At 40.2% G+C, this 19,724-nt stretch overlaps 2 protein-coding genes across 2 annotated transcripts; one reads left to right on the top strand and one right to left on the bottom strand.

Moving 5' to 3' along the window:
- Nucleotides 1–2,910: 2,910 nt before the first annotated feature.
- Nucleotides 2,911–9,856, bottom strand: LOC119657315 (replication factor C subunit 5). Its single transcript, XM_038064173.1, has 7 exons — nt 9,702–9,856; nt 9,582–9,646; nt 9,236–9,526; nt 3,539–3,698; nt 3,263–3,477; nt 3,125–3,202; nt 2,911–3,069 (listed from the first exon to the last, which is right to left on the bottom strand). The coding sequence occupies exons 1-7, from the start codon at nt 9,737–9,739 to the stop codon at nt 2,918–2,920; spliced, it is 999 nt and encodes a 332-aa protein (XP_037920101.1). The 5' UTR covers nt 9,740–9,856; the 3' UTR covers nt 2,911–2,917.
- Nucleotides 9,857–9,918: 62 nt separating this feature from the next.
- LOC119657314 (brahma-associated protein of 60 kDa) lies at nt 9,919–12,072 on the top strand. Its single transcript, XM_038064172.1, has 3 exons — nt 9,919–10,167; nt 10,491–11,711; nt 11,774–12,072. The coding sequence occupies exons 1-3, from the start codon at nt 10,048–10,050 to the stop codon at nt 11,927–11,929; spliced, it is 1,497 nt and encodes a 498-aa protein (XP_037920100.1). The 5' UTR covers nt 9,919–10,047; the 3' UTR covers nt 11,930–12,072.
- The last annotated feature ends 7,652 nt before the right edge of the window (nt 12,073–19,724 follow it).

Raw genomic sequence — 19,724 nt, 5'->3', positions numbered from 1 at the left:
TTTAGCAAAACGACTAATAATCTCACAAAAGGAAAATTGGAGTATGTACAATAATCGAATACAACGTTTTTAACTAAAATGTTAATTAATATAACCATTATATAGAAAAATTCAATAATTTTACACAGTAGGCTGCTTTTCACTTTTATACAACAAATTCTATAACGGAGACAAGATGTCGCTAAAATAACATTTAGACCAAACTATAATTAATACGAATACTAACTCTCCACCAATTTAGAGCTTAATAGGTACTCTACCGATAAGAAAACAATCTAAAGCCTGTATAAAAGTAAGGTATTTGCATCGGAAATTTAAAAACTATGATATATATGTATATTAATATTTTTTTCTCATATCTCATAGGTCACCACAATAAAAAGGGTCTTTAAAAGACCGAGTGGCATTGATGTTGTAAATTTTCATATTCTTCGGTCAAATTGCTAATGGAGTTCAAGTTCGATTTTGTTTCAAAATGAGGAAAATTTTGTGTTGTAACGGTATCAAATCATTACTCTTCCAACGAAAACTTGTTTCATTATTTGAAGCATGAAATGCAGTTTCCAATATTAGTCAAATTAACAAAATTAATATTTCTATTTCTCCCAACACAGTTCCGACAAGTTCAATTAGATTTGCAAGGCATGGTAATTTCATGGCGTTCACAAAAACAAAAGGAAATAATTTGTATGTTTAGAGTGAATTACTGAAAGAAAAATGAAATGTAAATGAGTAGAAAGAGAGATAAATTGTAAGCTAGGTTAAAAGCGATAAATGTGAGCTGAAAAGTATTGGAAAATAAATTTTTATACGATTAGGGGAAACTTAGACAAGATTATTAATTTTATTGAGATTGAGTTTTAGAAGAAATGATCGCCTCATGCATCTGAATAAAACACAATTTTTGACGACAGAGCTCAATTAAACAAAGGCTGCCATTGCCAGTAACACCGACCTGCTGGGAATCGAGTATTTTAGGTATGTCGGATCGATGGTCTCACCCGACGGTGAAGTTTGTCCCGAGATTGTTTGAGGTATCGTTGCAGCCTGGTTGAAGTGGCGCTTTACCACTGGAGTTCTTCGTGATCGAAGCATCAGTGCACGCCTCAATACCAAAATCTGCTGCTGTTGTCCTCTATGACTCTAAATGCTGGTGCGCTCAAAGACAATGAACGCCGCCTTGCGGTAACGGTGACGGAACTGTTGCATTGATTCAGTCGTATAAATCGATATTATCACGATCGAAATGACCATATTCGCAATCGATACATCGCTGCAAGTGTCGTGGAGAAATTGGAAAAGAAGCGTCTTTATGGCATGGTCACGTAATCCGCGCTCGTAACAACTTGCAGCTTAGATTGGAAGGGGCATTCTAGTCCATCAGAAACGACCTAAAAGCTGGGCGACCACACAACTTCGAATAGAGTCTTTAATCGAAAAGTGTATCCGATCTAGACGAGCAGACCCTGCTAACGAATAGGGTAACGGTTAAACAAGAAGATTTATAATTTTGTCATTATTATTTATAAGATAAAGTTGTACGCGTGTTTCACGGAGCAACAGAAACTTTTTCTGGGGGTTGTTTACCATTCTGTCGCTATTTGCAAGGGGAGTTGGGCAAGGAGTTGGCCCCTCCCCTCCATCCCCTGCCTATGGGTAAAGTTGAAAATTCGAACTTCACCATGATGAAATCAAAACAGCTCCACCCTAACACCCTAAATTCTAGTTTGTCAGAGTCAACAGTTTGATCGCTTCACTTTCTATTTCAAAAATAGCTGTAACTCCAGCTGTTCCAGAGTTATCAACCAGAGGAACATCTTCCGAGGTATTTGCTTTTGCTTCTAAAAACTTTAAATGAAATCTAATAAAAATAACATTGATGATTATGAGGCAGCAGAATCAGAAAAAAACAGGAAAAAGTTCAATAACCAATATTATTTAAGAAACATGCAAATCAATGTTTTTAAAATTTAATGCTGTGTATATGAAGAGCCTTTAGATATTAATAGTGAACACCTCTTACAAAAAATGCAATTTTTCCAAACTCGCCAAATTCTAATACACTTACTATAATTTGAACTAGTCAATTACTTTTTGCGCTTTCTAGGAGAGTGGAAATTCAAACCAAGCGATAATACAAATTACGCTCATCTACGGTACGCTGTTCTCTAGCCTTAGAAGCGATTTGTTGTCGAAGGTGAATAACAACGTCCTTGTACCACATGCCCCTCGACCCTGTCTAGTACGAATTAAATTTTTGCCATTTTGCACTTTCATCTCCAAAATATGTAAGCCCCTCCTGAGCTACGCAAGGAATAGACAGGCCTTTGTGCTACTCGATGATGCAGGAATGCCACAAGGATTAGTTCCAGTGATATTCCTTTTCTCAATTTTCAATACTGATCTCCCGCCCGTAAGCTCCCACAATCATCCAAACACGGTCAAGTTACTTCAACACCTTGATGATATCTTAGATTCATCTTCACGTAGCATAATACCCTTCAAGAAAATTTGGAAACTCCTCTTGAATTCCAGCAAATGTGAAACAATCGCCCTTCAAGGAGAGGCGAAATTCGCAAATAAATAAAGCATGACGCCTGACATACAAAGCTATTGATTGGAACAACGTTGATTCCAAATAAGAAATCCACCACATATTTCCCAGCAATCCTGTTTTCAATAAAAACTTTCAGCCATCCCTCATGTAAACACTATCCTAAAAACACAGTTGCCAGTCAAAACGAAGGTTTCCCCTTTTACTTTGCAAAAATTGAATGGCAAAAGTCCAAAATGGTAGCCAACAGAGCCTGATGAATTAGCTAGACCGATTCAGGAGTGCAACTACTCTAGTAAGGAAGGTTTTTTGAATGGATAGACTGGATATTACTTATACTTTTTACTTTTTACTTTATTACATCTATGCTTTCAAAGTAACCATTTTTCGAGAAATAAAAAAGGCAGAGATCAATGCAGTCAACTGCGGTTTTTCTGTGCATCCTTGTGACAACCTCTCTTCAATTTCCGCCAATTTGATGACCAACTTATTAATAACGGTCATAGGTAAAACAACTGCATAATAGGAAACATTAATAGAATTCTAATTCGATAAAAACAAATTACTTACTCCTCATAACGAGCAAATGAATTTCGGTGATTATATCTTGTAGTGCTAAGCCTTTCGCTGATTTAATCGTTGCGATTTCTAATGAGAGAATACAGTTTTATCCAATAAGTTTGAGATTAAAGTTTCGGATCCACATACCATTGTAACACTGTTGAAAATCAGCAGTGGACATTAGAGATTCAATTATCGTTTCAATATCCTTCTTCAATGGATGCCCCACACATGTGTAAACATTATCCTCATTTACAATATCGAACGCCATTGATGTACTTTGTAGAACATTTATGACTTTTCGCATGTCGCCGTTTGATAGTGTCATTAACGCCTTTTTGCCATCGTCTGTCACATTCAGTCTAGTGATGAGAATCTCATTTTAAAAATCTTTACAAATTAATGGTTTCATATGTTCGTTACTTCTCCTCTTGTATCACGTAATCTAGTCGCGGCAGAATAAGTTCTGGAGCTAAAGGGGCAAACCGGAACCTTGTACATCTCGATTGGACAGCGGGTATTATCTTACTCAGGTAGTTGCAGATAATGCAAAAGCGAATGTTTTCTGTGTACTTTTCAATGACTGCAAATATACAAGTAACAAAGTTGTAATTTTAGAAAATATTTTTGCAAGTTAATTTGAGGGAAAACAATATTTAATATTTCACTGTTCATCGATGTTAACAATCGAACAATGAAGCTCAACGCTAGGCGTCTACTTTTGGCTAATGCATTAGATGTCTAAATAATGAACAATTCCACAAATAATAACAACTTCCAAAAACAGGAAGCCTTTCCGAGAGCATCCATAAAGTAGTCTGCAATCTAAACGGGAGGAAATATCCCCGGCTGCTCAAAGCATCAGCAATTTAAGAACAAGTATGGAAATCGGAAGTTAAACGCTTTAAAATTTTATGTGTTTCTTGTACAAGAATATTTGAGTGAGCATTTGTAACATTTGTACGTAGCTCATGATGTTTATACATTTAAACACGCCCAAAGCGATAAGTGTGATCTATCATAACTTTGTTAGTAATAGTGCGATTACAACAAATTTGATAGTATCATGCTCTACAGTATAGCCTGCAAAAGTTAATTTCTAAACAAGTCAGGAAACCGGAAGCTTGACGCTTCAGGTACAAAAGGTTTTGTATTTTCCTATGTGAGGAGCATAATTTAGTTCTCCATTGGCTGATAGGATTGACCCGAGATATTTAAATCGCTCAGTTCTGGGCAGGTTACTGCCATTGCCAGAACTTAGCGGTTTAAATATCTCGAGTCAATGCTATCAGCGAATGTAATTACAAAGTACAAAGTTGAACCAGACTAGACTCTTTTGGAATCAAGGAGAACAGATGACTGAATTGGACGGGAGAGAATTAGAAATTTCTAGAAACCTTTTGACACGATAGTGTTACAAGGGCAATTCGAACACTGCGGAGTCATAACGTGTTTCTTATTGTTCTTGGCAATCGAGCTTCATTTAGTTGAAGTGATTGAGCGCCTTTTCCTGATTTTTGGTAAGAGTTTGAGTCCGGATAGATCAGTGATTAGAACACTAGGCTGTGGTACGGAATTTCGCGGTTAAAATCTCATTGGTGGCAGTGGGATTTGTATCGTGACTTAACCTCGGATACCCGCCGATTCAGCTGTGAATAAGTACCTGAGTCAAATCACGGTAGTAATCACGGGCGAGCGCAAAGCTGACCATGTTGCCTCATACAGTGCACTATAGTGAATCGTTACGGTCTTGAATGAAGTGCTCTAACACACTGATCCAATTGGATTGTTGCGCCAACGATTATTACACAGGGCGGCCGGAGTGTACATAGGCATTAGAGAAGAAAATTATATCCTGCGACGGCCCTTTGGAAATCACTGCTTGGTGTAGAAAGTGGCAGATAAACGAAGACTATTGTTCGGTCAGGATATAAGCTTTTTGTTTTAGCTATAGCAATGACATGCTCAGAGCGGTAGAAGAAACCTAACAACCATCTTCTTTGCATTCTATCATCAGGTTACAACCGGAGAGATTCCTAATCTCTAACAGTTTTGAAGTAAAATTTGTTGGTCAATTAATTAATTTCTCTTTAGCCATTTCATTATTGGAGCCCACCCTTCGTTCGCCATTTAAAGTATTTTGGTCTCTGGTGTGGATGAAGAGGTCGGTCAGGTCGCAAAAGTATACTACAAGACCTGGCTGACTACAGAAACGCAGAGGCGGTGTGAGCGCGGCGCACTTGAGCTTCGTTACCGTAACTCCCCCATTGTGGTGGTGAGTGAAATAGAAAGTTCCGCAAATAGCGGCGATTTCGCCACAGTGTGCCACATCACAAAAAATCTTACAGGTATCCTTTCGATGGTACCGTGATGGACGTTAACCACAACGGTGAACAGCAGAAGACGTGGAAATACGATTCTTACAAAACCCTGGATGATATGGCAAGCCACCGTCACCTGCGTATACGCACAAACTGAAACGACATTATTCTTGGAATTAACGCACTCAAATGGAGTGGTATACCCAGGAGGAGCATTCCAAGGAAACGAGTAGCAATATCAGAGCGATATATGATGTGTTGCATCGAGATAAAATCTCATAGGAAGATGAGGTCCTAAGCGAAGTCTATTTCCTTGCCCGCACTTACTAAAAAATAGTTCTATTTTTTAACGAATTATAAGCCATTTTTTTATATAAGGACAGTTGATAAAATAGTTATTAACACATAATCCCCGTCTTTTTGTGAAAAATCCGTTTATGTGTGAGTTTGTACGTTAAGAGAACCTAACACTACCGTGTCCGAAGGACATGGAGGAATTCGATGGATCATGACATCTTTCCTCAAACGCCTCGACTTCGCCGTGCCATCTTTTTGCTCTCTTACCGACTCATGGATCTTGGCCAAATGGTTCTAGATCTGGAAAATTAAGCAAGCACGAGGCGGACTGAAGATAAACTCCAACAAAACCAAGTGGGTCACCCCACTTGCCCTATTTGCATTAAAGGGCAGAGCATCGAAGGCATTGGTCAATTTGTACATCTCGAAAACGTTGCTTCTGCGAACAGTGGCACCGAACTTGATGTCGCCCGACGTATTAACGGCGCTAAATCAGTCGTCGCTGTTTTGTCCAAAATTTGGAAATGCAACTATCACAAGAATAACATCAAGTTGAAGCTGCTCCGTGGCAGCGCTCAGTCTGCGCCACTCGTCCCGGAGTATTCTGGCCTAAAACAATAACTAATGAAGAACTTCGTTGACGCATTTTTTATCAAAAAGCAAAAGTGGCAGCGGATAGATCACACATTTAGGAAGAGCCACAACTGCATTGCGGATTATGCCATGGAAACTCCTAACCATGGTGGCTGACGAGTGGGTCGCCTTAGAACTGCGTGGCATCGAATAATGAAGGAGTCCAGAACTGACATCGATGGATTGACGGGCTATCCCTCATGTAGGGGACCATGGCTACCATGTTATCTTTTCTGGATCCAACTACTGGGAAGGACAGCAAAAGCGACGAAGTATAGCGCCGAATTTCAAGAACGATTTCATAGCCTTCGTCAATCTCATCCAAGGGCACGAAGTTCAGGTTCATTTTTGTGCAAGGTACTTGAGGGTGGCGTTGTGGTGTCACCAGGTTCATCATAATATGTACAAAGAACGAGCGACACTACCCGTCCGCGACTACAAACTACAATGAACAGGCATCAAATCAAATGGTAGTATAGGTCACAGTGCGAAACGTGGATTGGTACTCACGATGGAGCATAAAACCTGGGAAACGCCTGCTGAACCAACAGCAGCAGCTCTACTACCAAACCCAATCTCCACCTCCTCGTGGTGATCGCTGCCAAAGGCCAGTCACCCGCGCCTAAGAATGGGAGAAATTGTACCAACTGGTCCTCCAGGTTCGGGATTGGGTACGACTGATAACTCTACACGGAAAACTCAAGTTACGAAGCCGCAGAAGGACGAACCCGGCAACGAAAACTGAACAACGATTGGCGTATTTTCTCATGAAACGAGTGCTCCCTGTACAGACTGTATGCTGCTCAACAGCTAGCCGATATCTTGTCCCAATATAAGGCTAATGTAACACCTTTGAAAAAGATGCGCTGGACAAGGACCGCTTTCCTGGAGAAGAGCCACTACACCATATATTATAGCGCTTAAAAACCATAAGTCACCCGGATGAGCAGGAGATGACCAACTAAAGCTAAGGTTCATCAACTGATGCTCAAGGTGTAGGACAGCGAGTCATTGCCTGGCGACTGGTAAAGAAGGATTATCTGTCCCATATATAAAAAGGGAGATATCACACAGTGCAGTAATTATAGGGGTATCATGTTACTGAGTAACATCTATAAGATATTCTCCGTTATATTGCTAGCCCGGATAGTCTCATACGCCCAGAGCATCATTGGCCCATACCAAACAGGCTTCACTCCATGCAAATAAGCAACAGATCAGATTTTATCTCTGCGGCAGCGATGGTCAATCTGCTGGAATATGGCCATCAATTGCACCATCTTTTCATCGACTTCAAGGCCGCATATGACAGCATAGCCAGGGTAAAACTGTACACGGCCACGGGAGAATTCGGTATCCCGACGAAATTGGTAAGACTGACTAGGTTGATCCTGACCAATGTGCAAGGCGAAATAAAAGCAGCAGGATTACTCTTGAGACCATTCAACATCAACAACGGTCTAAGATCTGGAGGGATGCCCTATCATGCGTCCTCTTTAACCTGGCCCTGGAGAAAGTGATTTGCGATGCAAATGTCAATGCAAGAGGCATCGTTCTCTTCAATTCCACCCAACTCCTGGCCTACGCTGACGATATTGATATGAAATGAAAGATTATCTTAGAAGGCATTTTTTCCCCCTTTTTATTGGCTAAAAGTATTTGGTAATATATACAAATACGTATTTCGGGATCAACTGTCCCCTTCTTCAGTGTTTCTTATCTTATCTTCTAAAACACTGAAGGAGACACTTGGTCCCCGAAATACTTTTAGCCAATAAAAAGGAAAAATATCCTCTAAGGTAATCTTTCATTTTACGACTTCGGCCAGCAAACCACCTCCTAATTCAAATCACGGTATTGACATTATGAGAAGAGCAACCCGACATGTACAGTATACCTTCATCCAGATCGAGCAGGCGGCGCTAGATCTCGGGCTGAACATTAATGAAGGTAAGACAAAGTACCTGGTGGCAACGTCAGTGCCAATGAACAAAGAACTGACAACACCGAATCGCACTGGTTAAACGATAAAAATAAACATAGGAGAATGCAACTTTGAGACCGTTGAAAATTTCTCCTATCTAGGGTCAAAAATCACAACCGATAACTGACGATGAAATCCGCGCACGGTTGTTGGTTGCTAACAGAGCCTATTTCAGCCTATAAAAACTGTTTCGCTCGAAACGTCTCACCTCAAAGCTCTTATTGTACAACACTACGACGATCTTGCAGGTCCTTTATGTATTTCTTGGAGACCTGGGTTCTTAGCAAAAAAAACTACGAACTTTTGGCCGCGCTCGAGAGAAGAGTCCAAAGAATTTTTGGCCCCCTACATGAGGATGGACGATTCCGTAGCCTACATAACGACGAAATTTATAAGTTATACCATGACCATCTGGTTGTGGATAAAATCCGGCTTAACAGATTGCGGTGGGCGGGTGACTTAATCCGTATGGATGAGGATGATTCGGCCCCGAGAGTCTATAAGGTCAATATCTATGGTAAAAAAAAGAAGACGAGGCAGACCCTACCTGATATGGAGCGATGGCGTAGGTCAGGACGCCAGACAGCTTTTAGGAATATCGAATTGGTGAACCTCGGAGTAAAACCGGGGTGTCTGGTTCCTTACTAAGGGAGGCCAAGACCGGATACCGGTTTTTGCGCCGTTAATGATGATGATGATTTTTTTATCGGCCAAGGCAAGTGACCGTTAACAAACGCGCCAACAATGAAAAGGATAAAAAAAGACAAAATAGTAGATTGCCTCAAGAATTTATCATTAAACTGAATGGTCGCAGTATGAGGAAGCTTAGGGTTGTCACTTTGATGGTCAATTAATATGTTAGTAGTTAATTCCTTTTTAACTTACTTCTCCTCAATGCATTCTGTGCATCCTTGGTCATCGCGTCTGCCTCATCCAATATGATCAATTTGAAGCTGCCGGCGAAGATTGTTCTTGTCGAGGCAAAGTTTAATATGGGTCCTCTTACTATCTTAATACCTCTATCGTCTGAGGCGTTTAATTCCAAAACCATCGACTTGAATTGTGCTTGTGTGTAAAGTTGTTTTGCACATGCCAAAATGGTACTTGTTTTGCCGGTACCCGGTGGTCCATAGAAAAGTAAATGCGGAAGCTGCTTCGCCGCAATGAATTTGTTGACTAAAATAAAAGGCGATGAAACTGGATGTTCATTTCTTTATGAATAGAAACTTACTAGTGTTAATAATTTCTTTATGCGATATCAAATCATCGAGTGTGTTTGGACGATATTTTTCGACCCTAGAATAAGAGGCAAATTTCAGTTGATAGCGACACTTAATTCCGAAAAATTTACCAAGGAAGATTTCCAGGTTTATCCTTAGACTCGACCATTGTTTCGGATCGAAAATTTCAACAAATACAATAACAATACTCGCTACAAATTCGAGCCCAGATTTGGCGCAAAACTCTAAATAATTGTCAACTTTCTCGATAGAGTACGTTCCGAAAACGCCACCGCCTCAAAGAAAACATTTCATATCAATATTCAGTAGCACTCGCAGCTAACTTCGTTGTATTTAACCTAGATTCTGGCCGTCTGGAATACGTCAATAAATCATCTCATTAGTCGCGTCCATTGAAACCAGTTATTTTCGGGAGGTAGTGAAGTGCCAGTGCGAGAGCTTGGAAAAGTTACGAATATGTCACAAAGGTTTCCAACTACCGGTCCTGCGGCTTCCCCGGGCCCGGCGCAACCCCGATATCAAGCTCCGCCAACGACACCGGGTATGCGTCCTTATGCTTCGGGAGGTGGTTTTGCGGTGAGTTTTCTGGATAATGTTTCTATTTGCATGCTGGATGACAGGGTTTTATAGAATTTCAACGAAGGGGAATCTACATTGATTCCTTGAAATGTGAATAACATAACAGACATGAGAGTGCAGAAAAGGCCTCTGGCTATATGACAGCCCATTGGAATTATTGATGCACTGCGGGAATTAAAATATGCATTTCTTAGTAAGCATAGTAAATGAGAGATTGACGCGGATTTTCTCAATTGCTGTTCTTAGATTTCTTGCTTCGATGTGTGCTGTGATAGGTTAACAGATACTTATATGCTGCCCCTGTCTTTTTCCCATTCCAGCGGGGATTCACTCCTCCACAACAAGTTGGGAGCAATCCATCGCCAGGAAGTGCCAATCTTCACCCACGTGCCGGCCAGCCAGGCTTTCAGAGTGGCCTTCGCGGAAGCAGTCTTTCTTCAGGTGGCGGTGGCAAGCGTTCGGCTGAATCCCGCAATTCCCTGAACAACCCTCATGGCAAGGGGGAATACACTTCCAGTAAAAAGAAGAAGAAGTTGGCTGATAAAATCTTACCCCAGAAAGTACGTGATTTGGTGCCAGAATCACAGGCTTACATGGATTTGCTTGCTTTCGAGCGGAAACTTGACGCCACAATCATGAGAAAACGCCTCGACATTCAGGAGGCACTTAAGCGCCCAATGAAACAGAAGCGAAAACTGAGAATTTTTATATCTAACACTTTTTATCCAAGCAAAGAGACTGCTGATGGTGGCGACAACACCGATGGGGCGGTGGCGTCTTGGGAGCTTCGAGTCGAAGGTCGTCTCTTGGAGGATAACAAAAACGACCCGAATAAAATCAAGCGAAAATTCTCAAGTTTCTTCAAATCGCTCGTAATTGAGCTAGACAAAGAGCTTTACGGACCAGATAACCACCTGGTGGAATGGCATCGCACACACACAACTCAGGAAACGGACGGTTTCCAAGTGAAGCGTCCTGGTGACCGCAATGTTCGTTGCACAATTTTACTTCTGCTCGACTATCAGCCCTTGCAGTTCAAACTTGATCCCCGTTTGGCGAGATTGCTTGGCGTTCACACTCAGACCCGGCCTGTTATCATCAGCGCCCTTTGGCAGTACATTAAAACTCACAAACTGCAAGATGCGCACGAGCGCGAGTTCATAAACTGTGACAAGTATTTAGAGCAAATTTTCGGCTGCCCGCGGATGAAGTTTGCTGAAATACCGCAGCGCCTGAACCCACTTCTGCATCCCCCGGATCCAATCGTCATCAACCATTTCATTGAGAGCGGTGCGGAGAACAAGCAAACCGCCTGCTACGACATCGACGTCGAAGTTGATGACACTCTGAAGAACCAAATGAATAATTTCCTGAATAGCACCGCCAGCCAACAGGAGATCCAGGGACTTGACTCGAAAATCCACGAAACAGTTGAAACCATAAACCAGCTGAAAACAAACCGCGAGTTCTTTTTGAGTTTCGCCAAAGACCCGCAAACATTCATTCACCGCTGGACCGTCAGCCAGACCAGGGACTTGAAGGTAAAGTTGGAATTTCATTGGCTTCTACTTTTGATTATTATATTACATTATTTGGTTTCCAGACTATGACCGACGTTGTAGGGAATCCGGAGGAGGAAAGACGTGCCGAATTCTACTATCAGCCTTGGACGCAGGAAGCGGTGTCTCGTTACTTCTTCACTAAAGTCAACCAGAAGCGGGCTGAGCTGGAGCAGGCTTTGGGGATTCGTAATTCGTAGATTGTTATTGCACTATGTGCGATGATGTTTCATTCTTTTTAAGGAGTCAGACATTCTACATGATTTTATGATTATTTTATTGCTTTGATTGTAAGCGGTATTGATAAGGAGTAATCAATAAAATTTGTGTTTTCTTTAAGAGATGTTGATTGTTTCAATAGAGTTGAATTCTTCTATAAGGGTTAGATTTTTGCGGTAGCAAACGGTACAATCGTGTTGTATATTACGTTGTAGTATTAATTATGGTGATGCCATGGATGTTCGTCTTCTTGTTGGGTTGGCCTGATTTCAGGCGCAGGCGGACGTAAAATATTTACAAATATTCTATAGCTAAAGTTATCCTCAAACGCATAAAAGAGCATTTCGAATGCTACCATGCATGCCCAGAAAGTTAGAGTACTCAATTTGTGTAGGCTTGAAAAAAGAGTACATGGCTACATGGGTAAGTTATTTTTCAACGGAGCCACCTTCTATTTCAATGCAGGTGGTGAGACAAGGGATTAAATTTCTGATGCCTCTTCGAAAAAGTTTGCCGCCAGCTCCTTCACCCATTCGCCCACATCCACTTCTACATTCGTTGGAAACCATTTCGACCCATGTACCCTTTCAGGGAAATGAGCAGATATTAATCTGAAGGCGTCAAGTCAGAAAATCAAAACGTGCCATCCAAAGAGTCCAGCAACTGCTTCGTGCCTTTGGCCGTGAAAGTTCTGGAATTGTCGTGCAGCAAGTAGACTAATTTTGTCGGCATATCACTCCTTTTATTCCCGAAAGTCCTTTTTAATCTTTTTAGGAGGTCACAGTTGCGTTGAGCCAGAGAGCCAGGTGGAGATCTTTAAAAGACTGACCCCAAGGTTCATGTTCCCCGAAAGTGGAATTTTTAACCACTAAAACCATTTATTACCAAGCTACGACTGAGTTTTCCCCATTCAGCAGCTTACTTTGCATATTTGAGTTTCGCTTTATCTGGGAGAAGACCCTGTGCTTTATATAATTATGCATTCTTTATGTTAGCAAATCATTTGATTTACTCTTTTCATTCGTCTCATTATATTAGAGATATCAGTTCGGAGTTCTTTATTTTCTTTTGAGCGTAGTCGGTGGCTATGCGTAATTGCTTGGCCCCTATGCAGATCCTCATTACGAATGAATCGGAGAGCGTCTACTATGCTTCTAAGCACTTTATTTTGAAACGTTTGTATAACCTTCAGGTTTAACCCCAGAGCTAGCCGTGCGTCCATATGGGCCTTAGGATCTGCTTGTAAATTAGCAGCTTGTTGCCGACTGTCAGCTGGAAATTCTTCTCTAACAGCTATTACATCTGTCTGTATATAGTATTTAACTCGCACTTATTTCTTAGGATGAGCTTCGCATCGAGTGTCATATCTATATGTTTAACCTCACTCGCCTGTGTTCGTTTATGATGATTTCATTCTATTTTTCTTTTTTTTTGGTCCATTCTGCAATGTGGTCAATAACTGCTTGTAGCTTTATTTTTGCTCCCTCCGTAGTTCTACCCATGGTAGGGATAGCATAGTTTCTTCACTGCAAGATGTATAATTGATATACAAAAGAAACAGTGTCGCGTCCAACACACTGCCGTGTGGCACACCAGCTGTAATTCTAGTTCACATTACGTTCGTTCGTATTTCGCTCGTATACATATTCTTCTGGGAGGACTCTATGCATCTTATACAATAGACCTTGGTGCTGCACCTTATCAAACGCCTGGCCAATATCGAGAGCACTCCTTTTTTCCATTGCATTTTCTATCGGATTCGTAAACCGTAACCGTACCTGTTGGATTGTGGAATGCTTTTCAAGGAAAAGCTATTTTTTAGATGCTTCGTGAAGAGATCTGCCTTTTTCTGTGCAGATCGAACCCAGTGGGGAATTGTTGTCTGGATCTTTTCAAATCTTTTGCCGCCATCCACAGTGAGTAGACTCTGCCTTTTTTGCTGTTAGATTTCAGACATATCTGTTGAAGGACTAATTTTTTTATTTGGTAATTAAGGCCTAGCCAGTGTTAATTTGGTTATTTTTGCAAACGTTTACTTAGATGTACTTTTTGAATACTGCCCACACTTTTTGTCATTAGTCTGCCTTGGAGGATAGTCTTTTCTCTTCACTTTTCCGCTGACCAGAATCATAACAGACAAGTGATCGGAAATTATGTTTTCTTCATTGACAACATGAATGTATTCGTCCGAGATCTCCTTAGTTACGAAGAAATCAATGACATCGGGTATTTTTGTTAAGTCAGTGGGTCAGTATGTAGGCTTACCGCTGGAGTGGACATTGCACTTTTATGCTCTTCCTGCTTCAACTAATGCTCCGCCTGTTCATGTTGTTAACCGAGATTTGCAGAACCCATTTTTTTGCGTTACAATCACCTTCTAAAGTGAAGGAGCTTCCAATAAACTCGGAAGAGTCGAGCGAAATCATCTTTTTAAGGTTTTGTGTAAAACAAAACTTTATTAAAATCGATTCACTGTCTATCTGTCATACGTACTGTCCGACTACACCGATAAAAACGAACTTTCGTCGACATTAGGGAACTATGAAATCTCACCTACGCAGTGATAAATTCAAGTGGAGTTTAAAGGGTGGCTCCCCATACATGCAAAGATCGATTCACTGTCTGTCACACGCATTTTTCTCCAAAGCGGCTAAACTGATGCAAACGAAATTTGATGGACAGACGGGGATTATGAAATCTCACGCATACAGTTAGTGACATATGCAAAGCGGGAATGTACATTTTTTCACCCTAATAAGTCATGCGGGGTTTCAAATGAAAGGCCTCGATTAGTACTTTCCAAAACTGATATTAATTTTGACGTGGATTGTAAAATGCGCGAGTAAGGAGTTAAATACTGCACATTTAAAGTGCGTCAGGACTCATTTTCGGAAACTACCCAACCCAAAAATCGACTAGTTTTGTTGATTTTAAGGATTTGTAAATTTGGCTTGAAAAGAAGAACAGAAAATGTACGATTTCCCAGTGCTACTACTAAATTATTGGACGTCACCGCGCTGCGCTATAGCAGTAGGCCGTTATGCGAAATCATATAGCCATGTGGCAAAAATCAAAGTCTATACTGGACTGTTTTCTGCCAGGTCCTCTCCTGTTTTTGAGCGCCTATCGTATGAAATTGTATCGTAATATTAGCCAGATTCTAAAGTTACTTAATGAAACTGCTTCAAAAGAAGAAAGAATTCACAAGGAAGAAGTTGTGGAATTGAGTATGCATATTTTACAGGTCACGTTCTATGATGAACGAGTAACTGTGTTCTAGACATAATGGGGTGCCCTTTGGTTTTAACTTCTACGAATAGCTGTACAAAAGGGAAGCGCCCTTGTTCGTCCAAAAAAGTAGGGCATAAAGAAGAGGAGCAGGAGTATATAGGCTCTGGAGTACTTTTGAATAATCCAAGGATAATAATAATCGTTGGCACAACAATCCATATTGGATCAGGGCCTTGAAGTGTGTTAGAGCACTTCATTCAAGACCGTAACGGTACACTACAGAACACTGACCACAGTTCTGTGGTTACGCTCGCCCGAGATTATTACCCTGATTTGACTCAGGTACTCATTCACAGCTGAGTCGACTGGTATCCGATGTCAAATCACGTTACAAATCCCACTGTCGCCAGCGAGATTTGAACCGCGACCTTCCGTACGACAGCCTTGTGCTCTAACCACTCAGCTATCCGGACATCCAAGGATAGTAAATTAAATTAATTAAAATATTAAAACTTAATTAGAAAAAAAGAAAAACTTTAAGTGCGTTTTTCATACTGCGGACAGTTATATTCTCAGGATTTAATCAACTGATTTTTATAAATCTTGTTATTTTTTTTATTAGAGTGTCCTACGTGACAATTGACTAGAATATCACCAAAAAAAGTAAATAATTATTGAGAAAAATTAATACAAAAAATGCTGATTTTTTTTCAAGCATTCGCCATTGCTTATATTTTATTGATTTTTTAGAAAAAGTGGTAAATTGTCACGTAAGAAACCTTCATTGTTAACATGCTTTTTGTTTCAGACGTGCTATTCCTGAAATTGACTGTCCGCAATGGGACGATTCACTTTTGGAGTGCCCAATTTCCACCGCCCTCAATTTTTTTTAAAAACGGAAAATAATTTTTTTTAGTGCTTTTGAAGGCTAAAATAATGTCCAACAAAAAGTTTCATTTTTATATGTAATAAAATAGCTGAGGAAAAAATTGAATTTTGTGTAAATTTTACTATTTTTCACGGTACCAGTACCTTAATAGGAATGAGCAACAACTGAACCTGAACTGAATTCTATCTCTGAAACGTACTGTAAACAATGCAAGTGGTCTCGAAACAATAAAAGGGTAAAGATACTTAAGCATAACATTCAAACTCTTGACAAAAACAAAATCTCTTTAGAAGAAACCAAAGAACCGCTCATGACATAATTTTATGTAGGAAATTTTCCATGAATATCTAGAAAGTGTGATTTCAGCCGACTGAATTGGATGTCACTCGACACATTAACAGCGCTAGATCCGCTTTCGCTGCCTTGTTTAAAATCTGGAAGTGCAGTTACCTCAAGACTAAGATCATGTTGAGATTGTTCTGTGCTAGTGTTTCTTCTGTGTTGCTATATGGGAGAAGTACACAGGAAGTGACCCCACTGTCACTCGAAAGCTCCAAGTCTTCGTCAACACCTGTCTGCATCGTATTATTAGGGTACTCTGGCCTCATACTATCACGAACGAAGAACTCGATCGGCTCACAGGCCGTGCAATCATACGCACTGTGATCGGAAGGCGGAAATAGTAGTGGATGGGTTGCACATTAAGGAGGGGTGACAATTCCATTGTGCCTTGCAGTGAGACTCACTGTCCCAATAGGGCCGACGGGTGGGTCGGCCCAAGAGCATTTGTCGTAGAACAGTGGAGGGTGAGTTTGGGCATCTCTTGAAGTCCTGGGGAAGCTGAATCGCTTTTCAGCAAAGCACGGACGACACATTATTATCTATATGTACACCTAAAATTCCTTGAATCAACTACCGTAGAAAACGATAAAGTATTCTGAACCCAGACTTTTATTTAACTGCTAATCACTCAGAACCATAAAGCGGCTAACACAACTTTTGGTGTCTGGATTACAATCTCACGGTGCTATTCATCTGAGCAGTTAGAACTAAATATTAGTTTTCTAGTTTCCTCACATTAGATGTCGATTCTCCCATCACAACTGGCTGACTGTCCGAGAGTAGATTTTAGCCAGAGTTGGACAAAATCGTGATTATGATTTAAATTTTATGATTGTAATTCGTCTCGTGATCTCGATTGTAATCATGTGTTGTTATGAAACAAGGAAAAGTACTCACTTTTCGGGAAGGAAAAACCGGGTTCAAGAAACATTAACTTTATTTAGTGCAAAACTTCACTTACACTACATTTTATTAAGCGAAATGGATTTTGGCATGATTCTTATTCTTGTACTGATTCTTGACTTGATTTATTTCAAACTTCTTAATTTGATTCTTTTCTGAAAAACTAATTCCTGATTTCCTTTAAACTGATTTTAAGTATATAACAAACTAAATATTATAATAATATAATAACGGCCAAGTATCACACGTTCCAATTAATCAAGGAAACACCAAAATCGGAATCAATCGAAATGTTTACTTTGGGAAACATTAAGAGTTAACATAATTCACAATCAATTGTTTATATTTGGCAAATTGAATTTTAAGATTATTCGTGATTTGTACATGTTCCATACGTGAGATGGTATGGAACATATGATTGCATGATTAAGATTATAATCGTGCAATCACGAAATCCTGCGAATTTGCCGACTATAATCATAATCATGGTTTTGCCAATCTATGGTTCAACATACTTCTTTAAATTCTTGCTGACGAACGATGCCCGAAAAAAAGATCCGGTCTTTTGTTCTGTATCAAATCCATCTGTGCATCATAGGATGTGGTTCCTCAATGGTAACTACCATGGTTTGGACTCTTGAATCGAAGCAGTGTTTCAGTGACATAAAATCACATAAAATTCTGTCATTACGTTATTATCTGCATGCTACAGGCGGCTACATGTCATTCAGCTCTATACTACGAGGTCCAAGGGTGACAATTGTACTAGCGTCTCCAGGATAAATGGGGTTGGTGAGCCTTTGCAGTGAAAACAATTACTCGACAGCTTGCCTCTGCTTAATTTTTGGTTACCATACTAGTGGTCCCCAGCTAAACGCGGGTTTCACCACAACTTGATACGTCTCGTATACTATGTGGTTTCCATCCAGATGTCCATGTCTTTGTTTTTCAAATTGTTCGAGCTGTTGGTCCCGATTTAGCTTCGTATTCAGGATCACTTCCTGATACTTTACCTCATGTGATAGTTGAAGTCGCTCATAAAAAAGGGATGCGAGTTTTAGTTCATCCAACTCTCTCTTTTTGGTAACCGTCACGAGACCATACATAATTGTTGTAATCATATATTCATGCCTTATGTCTACATGGGAAAACGTTAAATTAGTTTAGCGGTGGAGCCGTAGCTCGGGCCTTTTATCAAGCCCATTGTACTGTCCACTGATATCGCTCATTCAACGAATACCCGCTTGAAGTGTTCGTAGGTTATTGCGTATCTGGAAGCGTCTTATAGAGCCAGAGATCCTTCGTTAAAAAAAACTTTTTCGAGATAGCTTCGACTAAAGTTTGAGTAGGCCGGGTAGGTGCATATGAAATGTAGGTCTTATTCTCTTCCTCACGTTCAATTCAAATTTTTCTATTTGGTTGCGCGAACCTTTGTAATATCATCCTTCCTTGACAGTGGGATGGCCTAATACCATATATTGGCTGAGTGTCCACTATTGTGGAGCCAAATTAATGGGGAGTCAGTCTATCGGTTTCTTCATTGCTAGTGTAATGGGATTTGTTTGAGCCGCGTCTGGATAAACACTATTTACTGCTTCGAGTAGCATGAAGCTCTGTAGATCCGAGCAGGTGCGGTGGTAAATACTGTTTCCGAGATGAGCAGCTAAATAACTTCCAGTGCAGTGTAGATAATATAGCACTGGCCTGACCAGTCATATGAAGAAGCTTACAAGTTATTCTCCTCAATTCTTTCCTGGAGAAGCTAAGAAGCTATCCTCCTTTTGAGCAGTAGTGAAACTGCTCTAGCTCAGTTGGATAAAGAATGAATTTTGTTCACAAATTTTCGGTCTTATTTACAATTTGTGTGGCTAATTTCTTACGTGGCTAAATCCTTATTCGTAATTTACAAACTATTGGGCCGGCGTCCTAATTTGCTAGTGCACGGGTCATTGTGCATTGCCATAGTATATTTTAACCGTGCAATTGTACTCTGGATTCATTTTCATAATAAGTTTGTTGTTGATTGATTATTATATTATGTACCATGACATTAGCGATGTTCGGATGTCTTGGCATCCACATCAGGAATGTTTCATTCAGCTGGCCAAACTCCAACAGAAACTATTCAGTGCTGATAACGCTGTCTAACTCTTATAACAGATTCGAATGGTGCGACCGTCATTTTTGTTGTTCTACTGCCATAAAATGATGTACGTGCAAAAAAATAGCTGTGAAAATAATAGAGTCCTAAGGTTCTTCTGCGGTTCAAATTTATATTTCGTTCACAAAATATATTTTTATTGAAAAAATAAGAATATTTTATTTAATTTGATTAGTTTTGGATAAAAAAATGAAAAAAAAAAACCTGATACTCGAGGTAGGAAGGGAGCAATGTCGTCGCTGTTAGTGAG

Source organism: Hermetia illucens, chromosome 5 (assembly GCF_905115235.1).
Source record: "Hermetia illucens chromosome 5, iHerIll2.2.curated.20191125, whole genome shotgun sequence".
NCBI classification, from domain to species: domain Eukaryota; kingdom Metazoa; phylum Arthropoda; class Insecta; order Diptera; family Stratiomyidae; genus Hermetia; species Hermetia illucens.
Note: the sequence above shows the minus strand (reverse complement) of the source record. Positions and strands in the feature narration are given on the sequence as shown.

What these genes read in the sequence shown, in the direction of transcription:
- LOC119657315 (XM_038064173.1), bottom strand. Translation starts at nt 9,739, where the DNA reads ATGGTCGAGTCTAAGGATAAACCTGGAAATCTTCCTTG. An exon ending in ACAGAATGCATTGAGGAGAA is followed by an intron (nt 3,699 to 9,235) that starts GTAAGTTAAAAA and finishes GTATATTTGCAG; the next exon opens with TCATTGAAAAGTACACAGAA. An exon ending in TTTTCAACAGTGTTACAATG is followed by an intron (nt 3,203 to 3,262) that starts GTATGTGGATCC and finishes TTCTCTCATTAG; the next exon opens with AAATCGCAACGATTAAATCA.
- LOC119657314 (XM_038064172.1), top strand. Translation starts at nt 10,048, where the DNA reads ATGTCACAAAGGTTTCCAACTACCGGTCCTGCGGCTTCCCCGGGCCCG. An exon ending in CTTCGGGAGGTGGTTTTGCG is followed by an intron (nt 10,168 to 10,490) that starts GTGAGTTTTCTG and finishes TTCCCATTCCAG; the next exon opens with CGGGGATTCACTCCTCCACA. An exon ending in GCCAGACCAGGGACTTGAAG is followed by an intron (nt 11,712 to 11,773) that starts GTAAAGTTGGAA and finishes TTTGGTTTCCAG; the next exon opens with ACTATGACCGACGTTGTAGG.